Source organism: Rana temporaria, chromosome 11 (genome assembly GCF_905171775.1).
Source record: "Rana temporaria chromosome 11, aRanTem1.1, whole genome shotgun sequence".
In the NCBI taxonomy this organism is placed as follows: domain Eukaryota; kingdom Metazoa; phylum Chordata; class Amphibia; order Anura; family Ranidae; genus Rana; species Rana temporaria.
The window spans coordinates 132,058,947-132,074,564 of NC_053499.1; the positions used below are offsets into that span (position 1 = coordinate 132,058,947).

At 45.4% G+C, this 15,618-nt stretch overlaps 1 protein-coding gene across 1 annotated transcript in view; it reads right to left on the reverse strand.

Annotated features, from left to right (window-relative positions):
* Positions 1 to 6,820, reverse strand: part of ADAMTS18 (ADAM metallopeptidase with thrombospondin type 1 motif 18) — a 137,646-nt gene extending 130,826 nt beyond the window's left edge. The window contains exons 1-2 of the mRNA XM_040329173.1: positions 6,527 to 6,820; positions 6,361 to 6,442 (exon numbers count right to left, since the gene is read on the reverse strand). Of these exons, the coding sequence (XP_040185107.1) occupies positions 6,361 to 6,442; positions 6,527 to 6,700 (256 nt within the window). The 5' untranslated portion in view covers positions 6,701 to 6,820. The remainder of the gene's footprint in view (positions 1 to 6,360; positions 6,443 to 6,526) is intronic.
* Positions 6,821 to 15,618: the final 8,798 nt, after the last annotated feature.

Below are 15,618 nucleotides of genomic sequence, written 5' to 3' on the forward strand. Positions count from 1 at the left end.
TCACTGCCTACGCCATGAACGTAATCTACGCCCATCCAGACACACGTCCAACGTAAACTACGTAAAAACCGCCGGCTTATGTTCCCTGATGCAGACCTTTACATGTCTGCTGCTGAGTTACACCTCCTTTATTGGGCTTAACTTTACGCCGGACGTACAACTTACGCGCACCTCTCATAGCCTGCGTCGGGCGGGCGCAGGTAAGTGAAGCGCCGTATTTTCTTCATTTGCATATTTGAATGGCTAATCAATGGCAGCACCACCATGCGGCCAGCGTAAATGTGCGCCCACCCTACGCCGGCGTAGGCAAGTTACGTCGGCGTATATTCGTTTTTGGGTACGGCGCACAGATACAACGGCGCATATTTGCACTTACGTGGCGTGACTGGAGATACGTTGGCGCAAGTGCTTTGTAAATCCGGGACAATGTATATGGACTGAATTGAGGGTAAAGGGTAATGTGATCAGCTGACAAAATCTGTGCCCGCTTTCTCACTACCTAAAAATTAACATGAACCCTTAATTCAGGCCATAAACACTGAAACCTCTTACTGCCCTGATGAAGAGAGTTTCTTTGGAACCCTAAAATGTGTTGGCTTGCGTTTTTTTAAAATTTATAAACAGACCCTATACTGGGGTAAAATTGAGTCTGGAATAATAATCAGTGATGTGGCATTTCAATCTTACATTTGATGTTCAGTTACAGCAAATGATTGTAAGCTCTAAGGAACAGGATCCTCTGATTCCTACTGTATTAAATTGTATAGTAAGTGTACTGTCTGCCCAATACGTAAACTGTTGGTGCTTTATAAATCCAGTACAATTAAATTATTATAATAAAAATGAGGAAGAGGATATAACACAGACAAGAAGCATACATACAAGTTCACAGTTTAGTTAACCCTATTTGCTTATTCCCTCTAGCATTCTCTACAACTGCAACAGTACATCTCTTGTTTACAAAAACAGATTTATTTTATATGCTTCTCAGCTCCATCTAGTGGTCATAATGCATCATTTTGATTACTGCCCATAATAATAATAAAAAAAACATTCAGAAGAGAAAATAGCCTATATTGTTTTTGGCCAATTTGCACAATTGTGATTATTTTATACATAGACCCCCAAGTGTGAACTTAAACATTGGCTCCACGCAAAAGGGGCTGAAAAGTATGCAAAGAACAATTCTTGTTGCCCAACCAATCAGCTTCCAGCTGTTATTCCAAAATTCTATGGTTTGAAGCAGTGACTCTCATGAATTGCTACAGGCGACAAGACATTCTTCTGTTAGCGCCCTTCTCATACATAAGCCCCTAAAACAGGTTAGATGCAAAACATTGGGAATTTAGTCTGTACTAAGACCCCTTTCACACTGAGGAGTTTTTCAGGCGGTACAGCGCTAAAAATAGCGCTGCTATACCGCCTGAAAAACTCCTTCACTGCCTACTCAATGTGAAAGCCCGAGGGCTTTCACACTGAGGCGATGCGCTGGCGGGAGAGAAAAAAATCTCCTGCCAGCAGCATCTTTGGAGCGGTGAGAGGAGCGGTATGTATACTGCTCCTTTACCGCTCCTTCCCATTTAAAACAATGGGAAACCGCGGCAATACCGCCCGCAATGCGCCTCTGCAGAGGCGCATTGCGGGCGGTATTAACCCTTTATCGGCCGCTAGCGGGGGTTAATACCGCACCGCTAGCGGCCGATTCCCGCGGCAATCCCAGCGGTATAGCGCCGCTATTTTTAGCGGCGATATACCGCCACCGCGGCTCCCGCTCCAATGTGAAAGGGGCCTAAATGTAAATGGGTCTGAGCGTTTAGCACATTTTTCGATAAAAAAAATTTGTATGCAAAAGTTAGTAACAGTAACAATGTGCAATGTGAAGTTATTACCAACAACTAATTATAAATCATCTCATAACTTCTCTGGCTACAGGAGGCTCACAGCTGATTGGTTACTGCAGTCTACTGTACATTGCAAAGGATGAATATTCTGACCTTTTATTAAGCCTGCCATACATGGATCATCTTTTCTACAATTTAGGTTAAGCTGGCCATACATGAATATTCTTTTGTACAATTTTTGTTAGGCTGGCCATACATGGATCATCTTTTGTACAATTTGTGTTAAAGGGTTTGTAAAGGAATCCCCCCCCCCCTAAATAGCTTCCTTTACCTTAGTGCAGTCCTCCTTCACTTACCTCATCCTTCCATTTTGCTTTTAAATGTCCTTGTTTCTTCTGAGAAATCCTCACTTCCTGTTCTTCTGTCTGTAACTCCACACAGTAATGCAAGGCTTTCTCTCTGGTGTGGAGAAAGCTTCTTGAGGGGGGAGGGGGCGAGCAGGCAAGTCGGGACACTCTCTACTTTGCAGATAGAGAAAGGAGCTGTGTTTTAGTGGGCGTCCTGACACTCCTGCTCGCCCCCTCCCCCCTCAAGAGGCTTCCTCCACACCAGGGAGAAAGCCTCGCATTACTGTGTGAAGTTACAGACAGAAGAACAGGAAGTGAGGATTTCTCAGAAGAAATAAGGACAATTAAAAGCAAAATGGAAGGATGAGGTAAGTGAAGGAGGACTACACTAAGGTAAAGGAAGCTATTTAGGGATTTTTTTTTACCTTTACAACCCCTTTAAGCCATACACGGACCATCTTTTGCACAATTTTTGTTAAATCGGCCATACATAGATAATCTTTTGTACAATTTGTGTTAAGCCAGGAATACTTGGATTATCTTGTGTACATTTTTTTCTTAAGCTAGCCATAGATGGATCATCTTTTGTACAGTTTTGGTTAAACTGGCCATACTTGGATTATTTTTTGTACAATTTCTGTTAAGTCAGTCATACACGGACCATTTTTTGTGCAATTTTTGTTAAGCCGGCAATACTTAGTTTATCTTGTGTACAATTTTTCTTAAAGTGGAGTTCCACCCATTTTTTTATGTTTGTCTGTGCTGCATGCTCTAATCTCATAGTGTTCAGAATGGACAATTTTTATTTAATTTGTTGCTTGTAAATACCTTTATTTTGTAGTCCTTCATTACTTCCTCCTCCTTATTTGCCTGGGCTATTTGCAAGGGTTTCTGGGATAGGCATCATGTTTCCCAGTAGTCCTTGCAAACCTGACTGAAACCTATTACATTGCTTGTGCACTGAGCATGTGCGAGATATGCAAAGCTGAAATCCAGGAAGTCATACAGTCTGGCTTCATGATGCCCACACTTAAGATGGCCACGGTCTATTTCTAGATTATAAACTATCTAAATGCTGTAACAACCTAACAAAACGGACCTTAGTTTACAGACTAACTTTACTAGAATACATTAAGCTTGTGTATTACAGGGGTATTTATATTTAAAAAGTGAAATTGTGGCCGGAACTCCGCTTTAAGCTGGCCATACATGAGCCATCTTTTGTACAATTTTTCTTAAGCCGGCCATAGATGGGTCCTCTTTTGTACAATTTTTCTTAAGCCAGGAATACTTGGATTATCTTGTGTAAAATTTGTCTTAAGCTAGCCATAAATGAACCATCTTTTGTACAATTTTTCTTAAGCCGGCTATTGATGGATGATTTTTTTGTACATTTTTTGTTAGCCGGCCATACATGGATCATCTTTTGTACAATTTTTGTTTGGCTGGCCATTCATAGATCATCTTTTGTGCAATTTTTGTTAAGCCAGCAATACTTGGATTATCTTGTGTACAATTTTCCCTAAGCCAGCCATAGATGGATCATCTTTTGTACAATTTTTTTTTAAACTGCCCATTCATAGACCACCTTTTGTGCAATTTTTGTTAAGCCGGCAATACTTGGATTATTTTGTGTACAATTTTTCTTAAACCGGTAATACATGAACCACCTTTTGTACAATTTTTCTTAAGCCAGCCATACATGGATCATCTTTTGTACATTTTTTCTTAAGCCGGCCATAGATAGACCATCTTTTTTAATATTATTATACAGGATTTATATAGCGCCAACAGTTTGCGCATCGCTTTACAACATCAGGGAAGACAGTACAGTTACAATACAATTTAATACAGGAGGGATCAAAGGGCCGTGCTCGTTAGAGCTTACAATCTAGAAGGGAGGGTCAAGTGGAACAAAGGGTAGTAGATGTGGGGGGTGATCAGATGGACAAAATTAAAGTACAGTTGTTAGATGTGGGTAGGATAGGCTTCTCTGAAAAGGAGGGTTTTCAGGGATCCTCTAAAAGCTAATAGAGAAGGAGATAGACGGACAGATTGGGGTAAGGAGTTCCATAGGCTTGGAGAGGCTCTGGAAAAGTCCTGGAGACGAGCATGGGAGCAGGTGATGAGAGAGCTAGAGAGCAGGAGGTCTTGAGAAGAACGATTAGGTTGGTATTTAGAGACTAGGTCAGTGATGTAGCTGGGGGCAGAGTTGTGGATGGCTTTATAGGTAGTAGTTAGTATTTTGAATTACATTTTTTGGGCGAGCGGAAGCCAGTGGAGGGATTGACAGAGAGGAGCAGCAGAGACAGACGCGGTTGGTAAGGTGGATGAGTCTGGCAGCAGCATTCATGATGGACTGAAGGGGGGATAGAGTATGCAGCGGTAAGCCAATGAGAAGGGAGTTGCAGTAATCGAGGCGAGAGATGATCAGGGAGTGAATTAAGAGCTTTGTTAATTTATTTTTTTATCAGCCAGAGTGCTGATCGATAAGAAAACAAATGGATTCCCCCATCCAAAAAAATAAGGTAGTTGGAGGAATCCTCCTGGCTATGCTATTGTATTCTGACAGCAGGGACTCCTCCACTGCCAGGATACATGGATCCGCATTGCAGCCAATTGGCTGCAGGCACTGATCAAACAAAGATTTACCAACAGGGTTGGTTCACACCAGGATGCACATGTTCAAACGTGCACGTTTCCAGCATGTTCCTGTGCGATTCGGTTTTGCAGCCCATTCATTTGAATGGGCTAGAAAACGCATTAGAATGCAGAACTTTTTTGGAATGCACTGTGTGAAACCACATGGAACTGGGGTACCATGCAATTTGGTGCCAGCAAACACGCTGCGTTTGGGGTGCCCTTAACAATTCATTGACACCCACATGCAGATTGCAAAGGAAGCATGTTCACCTGGGGTGTGGGAAACGCATTCGGAGCACGCCTTTTCTGCATCGCGTTTTGTTGTGAACCAGCCCACAGCCCGGTTCAAGAGGAGTGATAGATGGATCCATGATAGATGGATCAAAATTTGGACAGCCATAGGTGGACTGAAATCCAGCCCTTGCCAAACTTCGATCCATCTACCTACCGATGGCCAGCTTTAGGTCTACCAACAAGTATGTAACACAAGACCCTGCCTAAATATATAGAGAGCTATACGATACATAAGGTAGGTCCTTATACAGTAAAACCTTGGTTTGAGAGTAACTTGGTTTGAGAGCGTTTTGCAAGACAAGCAAAATGTTTTAATACATTTTGCCTTCATATACAAGCAATGTCTTGATATAAGAGTAGCGTCATGTCACAACTGAGTATAAAAAAGAAGAGAAGAGCCTCTAAGTGTAGCAATATGGTTACATTTAATGAAGGTACAGCATTTAGCAACTTATCGCTACACTTATAAGGTGACCAGATTTTTTTAATGAAATCCGGGGACATATTTTTTCTTTACTAGTAATTGCAACAATCAGCGACTCTCTGCCCGTCGCTGCCCGCCTCACAGCCTTTCAAGTCTTACTCTCCGGGCCTCGGCTACTACTGGGTGGGAAGCGGAGGAAGATCACTCCGCCAGGGAAGGCAAGGAGATAGGCAGGTGGCTGGCCAGGATTTGAGCCAAGGCAGAAGAACATGCGAGCGGAGCTGAATGGGCATGCGCCCGAAACTGAAGAAATATTCACACATGATCATCAGAAAGGGGCACAGATAATGGGAAAATGCAACCCCCCTATGCTAGTAGGCATGGCGGAGCGGGGGGGTGTAATTCTATTTTTTTTTATTTTAATTCTGCACTGACTGTCTTTGAAATTGCCCCTGCCCCCTATTAAATCCAATCTGAGGACAAAACCAGGGACAGACTTGGTCCGGGGACAGTGTCCTCAATCAGGGGACTGTCCCCTGAAACTGGGGATGTCTGGTCACCCTAACTTAAAGGTGCCTCTCTTCTCTTTTATACCCTGTAAAAAAATGCTTTGATATACAAGTGCTTTGGATTACAAGCACGTTTCTGAGAACGAATTATGCTCGCGAACCAAGGTTTTACTGTATTACGTAGTTTTGGTAAATCTAAACTTGATTGTATGGAGATTGTAACGTGCGTGATGGGTTTTACCGAATAAGCTAAAAACATTATATACTGACAAAGCAAATGAATGAAAATGGATCGCACTCACCTTGATTGAACTCTCCCATCCCGCTGCCACCAGTTAACGTGGCTGCAAATGACACACAACATAGGCAGTAGAGTTGAAGCGTCTGAAAGACAAGAAGAGATGAGGTCAGTGATGGATCAGGCATAGGACAAATTGGCGGTGACCTTTACTAGTAAAGAGGACCTGCCTTATCTAAGCTTCCAATCCATAGGATTGTCAGGAATGGCATAGAGGTGCATTTGAGTATAGTGACAGGTAAGGTCCACATGATCAGGACAAGGTAATCCATCTTCTGCAAAGCATGCAAACCTGACTCCGCTCCAAGGGGCATGCAGAGCAATAGGCAGGGTATCCTTTTCATGATGGGGCGGGTGGCATCTCTGCATGCAGTGGATGGAAGGTGCCCGGTTGCTGGCTGATGCTGCTGGCAGGTAGTAGAAGTGGGACTCAGTGCTGGGGGCTCACACTGATCATCCCAGCAACATGCAGCAGCATTCTCCAACAATACAATGCACATTAGAGGCAGCATTGGATTTCACTGCCTGCCCCCTCCCTTGTGCACGCCTCCCTGCTATCACTCCTGTGCTCTCTGGGCTCAGCTTCTCGGGTAACTTTTAATCTCCGAGATCCTAAAAGTTTATTTAGAGAACCAAAAATTATTTGTGCTACAAAAGACGTTGCTGGAGAGCGACTGATGTCAGCGATCTTGTGTTATACTGCGCGAGCGGAGGATTTGCAGGAATATCATTAAAGTATAACTTAAGACAACATTTTTTTAAAAAAAATGTTTTAGTTGGTTGGTTATATTAGGTCAGGGGGTCTCCAAATGTTTTAGTACAAGAGTCACTTTGTGTGTTTTACAAATATTTGTGGGTTGAAAAAACAGATTTAAAAATAAATAAACAACATTTTAATGAATGAATAAACACGGTCCAAGAAATAACGTCACATCGGAAGCCCCCTCATTACATCAGACGTCCCCCCTTTCACATAGTCGTTCCTTAATATCAGAAGCCCCCCGTCATATCAGAGCCCCTCTTCACATGAGAGCCCCCATTTAATTTCAAAAGCCCCCCATCATATCAGAGCCCCTCTTCACATCAGAGCACCCATTTCATATCAGAAGCCCCTCGTCATATCAGAGCCCCTCTTCACATCAGAGCCCCCATTTCATATCAGAAGCCCCCCGTCATATCAGAACCCTTTTCACATCAGAGCCCCCATTTCATATCAGAAGCCCCTCGTCATATCAGAGCCCCTCTTCACATCAGAGCCCCCATTTCATATCAGAAGCCCCCCATCATATCAGAGCCCCTCTTCACATCAGAGCCCCCATTTCATATCAGAAGCCCCCCGTCATATCAGAGCCCCTCTTCACATGAGAGCCCCCATTTCATATCAGAAGCCCCCCGTCATATCAGAGCCCCTCTTCACATCAGAGCCCCCATTTCAAATCAGAAGCCCCCGTCATATCAGAGCCCCTCTTCACATCAGAGCCCCCATTTCATATCAGAAGCCCCTCATCATATCAGAGCCCCTCTTCACATCAGAGCCCCCATTTCATATGAGAAGCCCCCCGTCATATCAGAGCCCCTCTTCACATCAGAGCCCCCATTTTATATCAGAAGCCCCTCGTCATATCAGAGCCCCTCTTCACATCAGAGCCCACATTTCATATCAGAAGCCCCTCGTCATATCAGAGCCCCTCTTCACATCAGAGCCCCCATTTCATATCAGAAGCCCCCCGTCATATCAGAGCCCCCATTTCATATCAGAAGCCCCCGTCATATCAGAGCCCCTCGTCACAGCAGAGCCCCAATTTCATATCAGAAGCCCCCAGTCATATCAGAGCCCCTCTTCACATCAGAGCCCCCATTTTATATCAGAAGCCCCTGTCATATCAGAAGCCCCCTGTCATATCAGAGCCCCTCTTCACATCAGAGACCCCATTTCACATCAGAAGCCCCCCTTCCATTCAAAAATCCTCCTTTTACATTATAGTCTCTCCTTCATTTAAAAAGCCCCCCCATCACATCAGAGCCCCTCGTCACATCAAAGCCCCCATTTCACATCTGCAACCCCCCTTCACATTAGAAGCCCCCCCCCCTAATCAGAAACTCTCCGATTCCATCAGAAAAGCCACCTTTCACATTATAGTCTCTCCTTCATATCAGAAGCCCCCCATCATATCAGAGCCCCCATTTTACATCTAAAAAACCTGCCATCACATCAGAAGCCCCCTGTCATATCAGAGCCCCTCTTCACATCAGAACCCCCATTTCACATCTGAAAACCTGCCATCACATTAAAAGCCCCCTCATTCGAAACCCCCCAATTCCATCAGAAAACCCCCCTTTCACATTATAGCCTCTCCTTCATATAAGAAGCCCCCTCCCCCCCATCATATCAGAGTCCCTCTTCACATCAAAGCCCCCATTTCACATCCGCAACCCCCCTTCACATCAGAAGCCCCCCCCCCCCCCTATCAGAAACCCCCAAATCCATTAGATTCCCAGCTTTCACATAATAATCTCTCCTTCATATGAGAAGCCCCTTATTGTATCAGAACTCCTTTTCACATCAAAGCCCCCATTTCACATCCGAAACCCGCATTACATCAGAAGCCCCCCCCCCCCCCCCCTATTAGAAGTTCCTCCTTTCACATCATAGTCTCTCTTTCACATTAGACCCTCCCCTCCCACCCTATCAAATTAGATGTCCCTCATCACATCAAAAGTCCCCCTTTTACAACATAGTCTCTCTTATAATACAGCCCCCCCCCCCCCATTATATCAGATTATATGTTTACATCAGAGCTACATTTTATATCATAGTTCCCCTTTCACATCAGAAGCCCCCCTATCACACCAGAGACCCCCCTCTCACATCGGAGTTCACCTCTCACATCAGAAGCCCCCCTATCACACCAGAGACCCCCCTCTCACATCGGAGTTCACCTCTCACATCAGAAGCCCCCCTATCACACCAGAGACCCTCCTCTCACATCGGAGTTCACCTCTCACATCAGAAGCCCCCCTATCACAGCAGAGACCCCCCTCTCACATCGGAGTTCACCTCTCACATCAGAAGCCCCCCCTTTACACCAGAGCCCCTCCATTTACAAAAGAGCCAGTTTTTCACATCACATTTCCCCTCGACACCAGAGCCCACCCCTCCAACATCAGAGCCCCCCATTCACATCAGAGCCCACTTCACATGAGAGCCCACCCACAACATCAGAGCCCACCCACAACATCAGAGCCCCCCATTCACATCAGAGCCCACTTCACATGAGAGCCCACCCACAACATCAGAGCCCACTTCACATGAGAGCCCACCCACAACATCAGAGCCCACCCACAACATCAGAGCCCCCCATTCACATCAGAGCCCACTTCACATGAGAGCCCACCCACAACATCAGAGCCCACTTCACATCAGAGCCCACCCACAACATCAGAGCCCCCCCCATTTACATCAGAGGCCACTTCACATCAGAGCCCCCCCCCCCAACATCAGAGCCCCCCTTTCACATCAGGACCCCCTTCAGATCAAAGCCCCCATTCACATCAGAGTCCACCCCCTTTCACATCAGAACCCCCCTTCACAAAAGAGTCCCTCACATCAGAGTCCTCAGTCCCCCATCCTACCTTACCATCCTCACCTAAGAGACAGCATGCTACATGGTGGGAATGGGAGTAGGTCGGCTGGTTCTTCTGACTGCTGCCACCCTGGATCAACGCAATTCATTTTCATGATACTGTTGGGACATCAGCTAGTACCACAGCAACAAATTAAGCTATGGGATTCATTTAGTAATGGCAAATAGACTGTTCACTTTGCAAATGCAATTGCTCAACAGCTTAGTAAATGAAGGGACGCTCTGCTGACTTCCATCACCCAATCATATGCAAGCAAAAATGCTGTTTTATTATTTTCCTTGCTTGTGATTGGGAATTCTTTGCTTCCCCTCATTTACAAAGTTCTGGAGCACCTGCACTTGCAAAGTGCAAGGTCTCTTTGCCTTTAGTTTATCAACCCCATTGTGTCCTGGCTGCTCAGCATTAAGGAAAGGTTAATAATGGAACAGATTTTTCATTTAGTTTGCTGTGTTAAAGAGCGCTCACTGTATATATACGTCATGGGCCATATTCTCAAAGAATTACGCCGGCGTATCAGCAGATACGCCAACGTAAGTCCGATTCTAAGGCCGTCCTATGTTTAAGTGTATTCTCAAACTGAGATACACTTAAACATGCCTAAGATACGACGGCCAGCGCCGTTGTATATTAGGCTGCAATATCTACGCTGACCGCTAGGTGGCGTTTCCTTTGCGGTCAGCGTAAAATATGCAAATGACTAGTCACGCCGATTCACGAACGTACGCTTATAGTGTTTTTACGTTGTTTCCGTAAGCGATACGCGGCGTAAAGATAAACATGCCCCCTAGGTGGCGTACTCAATGTTAAGTATGGCCGTCGTTCCCGCGTCGCAATTTGAAAATTTAACGTCGTTTGCGTAAGTCGTCTGTGAATGGCGCTGGATGCCATTTACGTTACCGTCAAAACAAATGACGTCCGTGCGACGTCATTTAGCGCAATGCACGTCGGGTAATTTACCCGACGGAGCATGCGCAGTACGATCGGCGCGGGAGCGCGCCTAATTTAAATGATCTACGCCCCCTACCAGGATCATTTGAATTAGGAGTGCTTCCACGGGTGGACTTTACGCTACGCCGCCGCAAATTTACAGGTAAGTGGTTTGGGAATCAGGCCCTTGTCTGTTAAACTTACGGCGGAGTAACGTAAACGAGATACGTTACGCCGCCGGATATGTACGAGAATCTGGCCCCATGTTTTTAAAGATGGATATCTCGGTAACGGCAGCAGCTGCTGCCACAACCGAGATATCCATCTCTTTAGTGAGGGGTCCTGTAAACGATAACGGTGGTCTCCGCGGCGCATTCGCCGCTAGATCACCTTTATCGACGGCGGGAGAGGGGTCCCCCCTGCCGCCGCTCTCCCACGCCCTCCGACCGCTTGCCGGAGCCGTCGGCAGCGGCGGAGGCGATCATGTCCTCTCTCCTGCTCGACTGGAATACGAGTGAGGGCAAAATGGCCCCCACCCGTCCCCATAGCAGGGCAGAAGTGACGTCAAAACATCACTTCCGCCCATGCTTCTTAAAGCAATATTTTCTTGTTGTCATTTTTTCAAATGACAATTTTTTATTTTTTTTTGCATTTAAGTCTAAATATGAGATGTGAGGTCTTTTTGACCCCAGATCTCATATTTAAGAGGACCTGTCATGCTTTTTTCTATTACAAGGGATGTTTACATTCCTTGTAATAGGAATAAAAGTGATCCATTTTTTTTTTCAGTGTAAAAATTAATAAAATAAATAAAAATAAATAAGAAAACAAAAACATTTTTTTTAAAGCGCCCCGTCCCGACGAGCTCACGCGCAGAAGCAAACGCATACGTGAGTAACGCCCGCATATGAAAGCGGTGTTCAAACCACACAAGTGAGGTATCACCACGATCGTTAGAGCGAGAGCAATAATTCTAGCCCTAGACCTTCTCTGTAGCTCAAAAGATGCAACCTATAGATTTTTTTAAACGTCGCCTATGGAGATTTTTAAGGGTAAAAGTTTGACGCCATTCCACGAGCGGGCGCAATTTTGAAGCATGACATGTTGGGTATCATTTTACTCGGCATAACATTATCGTTCACAATATATAAAAAAAATGGGCTAACTTTACTGTTGTCTTATTTTTTAATTCAAATAAGTGATTTTTTTCCCAAAAAAGTGCGCTTGTAAGACCGCTGCGCAAATACGGTGTGACAAAAATTATTGCAATGACCGCCATTTTATTCTCTAGGGTGTTAGAAAAAAATATATAATGTTTGGGGGTTTTAAGTAATTTTCTAGCAAAAAAAAATGTTTTAATCTTGTAAATGCCAAATCTGAAAAACAGGCAAGGTCCTTAAGTGGTTAAGGAGATTTCCCTTTATTTCCCACCTAGAGATACAACATAGAATTGGAGGAAATATCTATAAGCGCTTGTTCACACCAAAAGCTGAACCACACAGATAACTGCGGTACTGGTATGCACTGGGAGGAAATGGTACCAGTGTACTGATCCCAGCTCATTGCGCTGTTCACTTTTTATTTTTTAACACTTTATTTAACCGCTTGTTGACCGTATCACTTAGCTATATGGCAGTAAGGTGGTCCTGCTGCACCAGATCACGTACTAGGTAGGTGATCCAGCACTTTTGGGTAGGCGGCCACCAGCGACCCTGCCTTGCTGTGTTTAAAAAGTTGCTGATCGCCACCATTACTAGAAAAAATAAAATAAAAAAATTCCAGTATACAGAATATCCCAAAGTTTGTAGACGCTACAACTTTTGCGCAAACCAATCAATGTACGCTTATTTGGATTTTTTACCAAAAATATGTAGCAGAAAACATATTGGCCTAAATTTATGAAGAAATTTGATTTTTTTTTCTTTTTTTTTATTGGATGTGTTTTATAGCAGAAAGTAAAACATTTTGGCCCAGATTCACGTAGATTGGCGTATCTTTGTGCGGGCGTAACGTATCCTATTTACGTTACGCCTCCGCAACTTTTACAGGCAAGTGCCGTATTCTCAAACGAAAGTTGCGGCGGCGTAGCGTAAATAGGCCGGCGTAAGCCCGCCTAATTCAAATGTGGTAGATGTGGGCGTGTGTTATGTTAATTTTATGTGACCCCACGTAAATGACGCTTTTTACGAACGGCGCATGCGCCGTTCGTGAAAGTATCCCAGTGCGCATGCTCCAAATTAACCCGCAAGAAGCCAATGCTTTCGACGTGAACGTAAATGACGCCCAGCCCTATTCGCGAACGACTTACGCAAACGACGTAAAATTTTCTAAATTCGACGCGGGAACGACGTCCATACTTAACATTGGTACGCCGCATGTAGGCCTCCATATAGCAGGGGTAACTTTACGTCGGGAAACGTAAACGGCATATCTGTACTGCATCGGCCGGGCGTACGTTCGTGAATTTGCGTATCTTGCTCATTTGCATATTCGTCGCTGAAAACAATGGAAGCTCCACCTAGCGGCCAGCGTGAATATGCAGTTAAGATACGACAGCATAAAAGACTTACGCCGGTCGGATCTAATAGAAATCTATGCGTAACTGATTCTAAGAATCAGGCGCATAGATAGGACGGCTCAGACTCAGAGATACGACAGCGTATCTGGAGATACGCCGTCGTATCTCCTTTGAGAATCTGGGCCTTTGTTTGTATTTTCCAAATTGTCGCTCTTTTTTTGTTTTTAGCGCAAAAAATAAAAAACGCAGAGGTGATCAAATACCACCAAAATAAAGCTCTTTTTGTGGGGAAAAAAAGAACATACATTTCATTTATGCGACCACGCAATTGTCAGTTGAAGTAACGCAGTGCCATATGACAAAAAATGGCCTGGTCATAAAGGGGGGGTAATTCTTCCGGAGGTCAAGTGGTTAAGAGTTCAGACGATAATCCTTCATTTATCTCTCTGCACTGCAGTGCTGTGACATGTGGTGCCAAGCAATGCACTACAGAAGAATGCAGACACCCACTGCACCCGCCTAGTGGTGTGAATGGGTGGCATAGAAAATAATTGTTGCCTATGTGCTCTTGTGGTGATTGCGTTTCATCCAGTGCGAAAAAACGCCAGTCACCCCGCATAGTGTGAATGAGTGGAAATTCCCTCTTATGTAGCAAAGTCTCTTACCTCTTCCAGTCTAATAAGAACCTTTAAGGCCAAAGACAGCTGACATCCTTCAATATGTAGTGGGTTGTGAGGCATAGCGGGTGCAAAAGTGGTAAAAGTCATTGAGCGCCAGACACTTCTTGGATGCAAAAGAGCTTTTATTTCTTTTAAGCAGTGGCGGTGCGTCCATAGAGGGCTCAGGAGTGCCGCCCCCTCTCGCTCCTGCACCGCCACTGAAAAACAATACATAGATTCATGCATTGCATGAATCTCTATGTATTGTCCCCGCTGCCCACTATTCAGATGGCCGGCCCCCCTGGTGAGCGCCGGCCATCTGAATATCGGCAGCTGGTTGGCTTTGGAAGTGTCTATCAGAGCCAGCGGCTGAGGGCTGTAATTGGCTTCCAAATAGTTAATCAGGGGACGCAGGGGGTGTGCGTTCCCTGGTAAACACTGACAGGCGTCTCAGCCAATCAGGTTCACCGGTTCTGATTGGCTGAGGGCGGGACTACTTTGAGGGATCGTGGAGGAGGATCCGAGGATGGCTGACCGAGAAAGTTAAGTGCCAGGCGAGGGGGGGGGTCAATCTGCCAGCATTTTAGCGGCAAACTGGCAGCAATTGATGGGCACAGTGGCGACAATGGCATGGTACAATGGCTGCGTTTGCCATGGCACAGTGGCGACAATTGATGGGCACAGTGGCGACAATTGCATGGCACAGTGGCAACAATTGATGGGCACAGTGGCGACAATGGTATGGCACAGTGGCTGTGTTTGGCATGGCACATTGGCGACAGTTGATGGCTCAGTGGCTGCTTTTGGCATGGCACAGTGGCGACAATTGATGGACACAGTGGCGACAATTGATGGGCACAGTGGCGACAATGGCATGGCTTAGTGGCTGCATTTGGCATGGCACAGTGGAGACAATTGATGGGTTCAGTGGCGACAATGGCATGGCACAGTGGAGACAATGGCATGGCACAGTGGCTGCGTTTGGCATGGCACAGTGACGACAATTGATGGCACAGTGGCTGCGTTTGGCATGGCACTGTGGCGACAATCGATGGGCACAGTGGTGACAATGGCATGGCACAGTGGCGACAATTGATGGCATGGCACAGTGGTGACAACTGATGGGCACAGTGGCAACAATTGATGGCACAGTGGCTGCTTTTGATGGCATGGCACAGTGACGACAATTGATGGGCACAGTGGCTGCGTTTAATGGCATGGCACAGTGGCTGCATTTTATGGCATGGCACAGTGGCTGCGTTTAATGGCATTGCACAGTGGCGACAATTTTATGGCACTGTGGTGACAATTTTATGGCACAGTGGCTGCGTTTGATGGGCACAGTGGCGGCAATTGATGGGTACAGTGACGGCAATTGATGGGCACAGTGAGGCTGCAATTGATGTTTTTTTTTTTTTCGTTTGTTTGTGCCCCCTCAAAAAAAAATTGGAGCACCAGCTGCCACTGCTTTTAACCGTTCTTTTCATATTTTGCAAGGGAAAGAGGGTTAGGT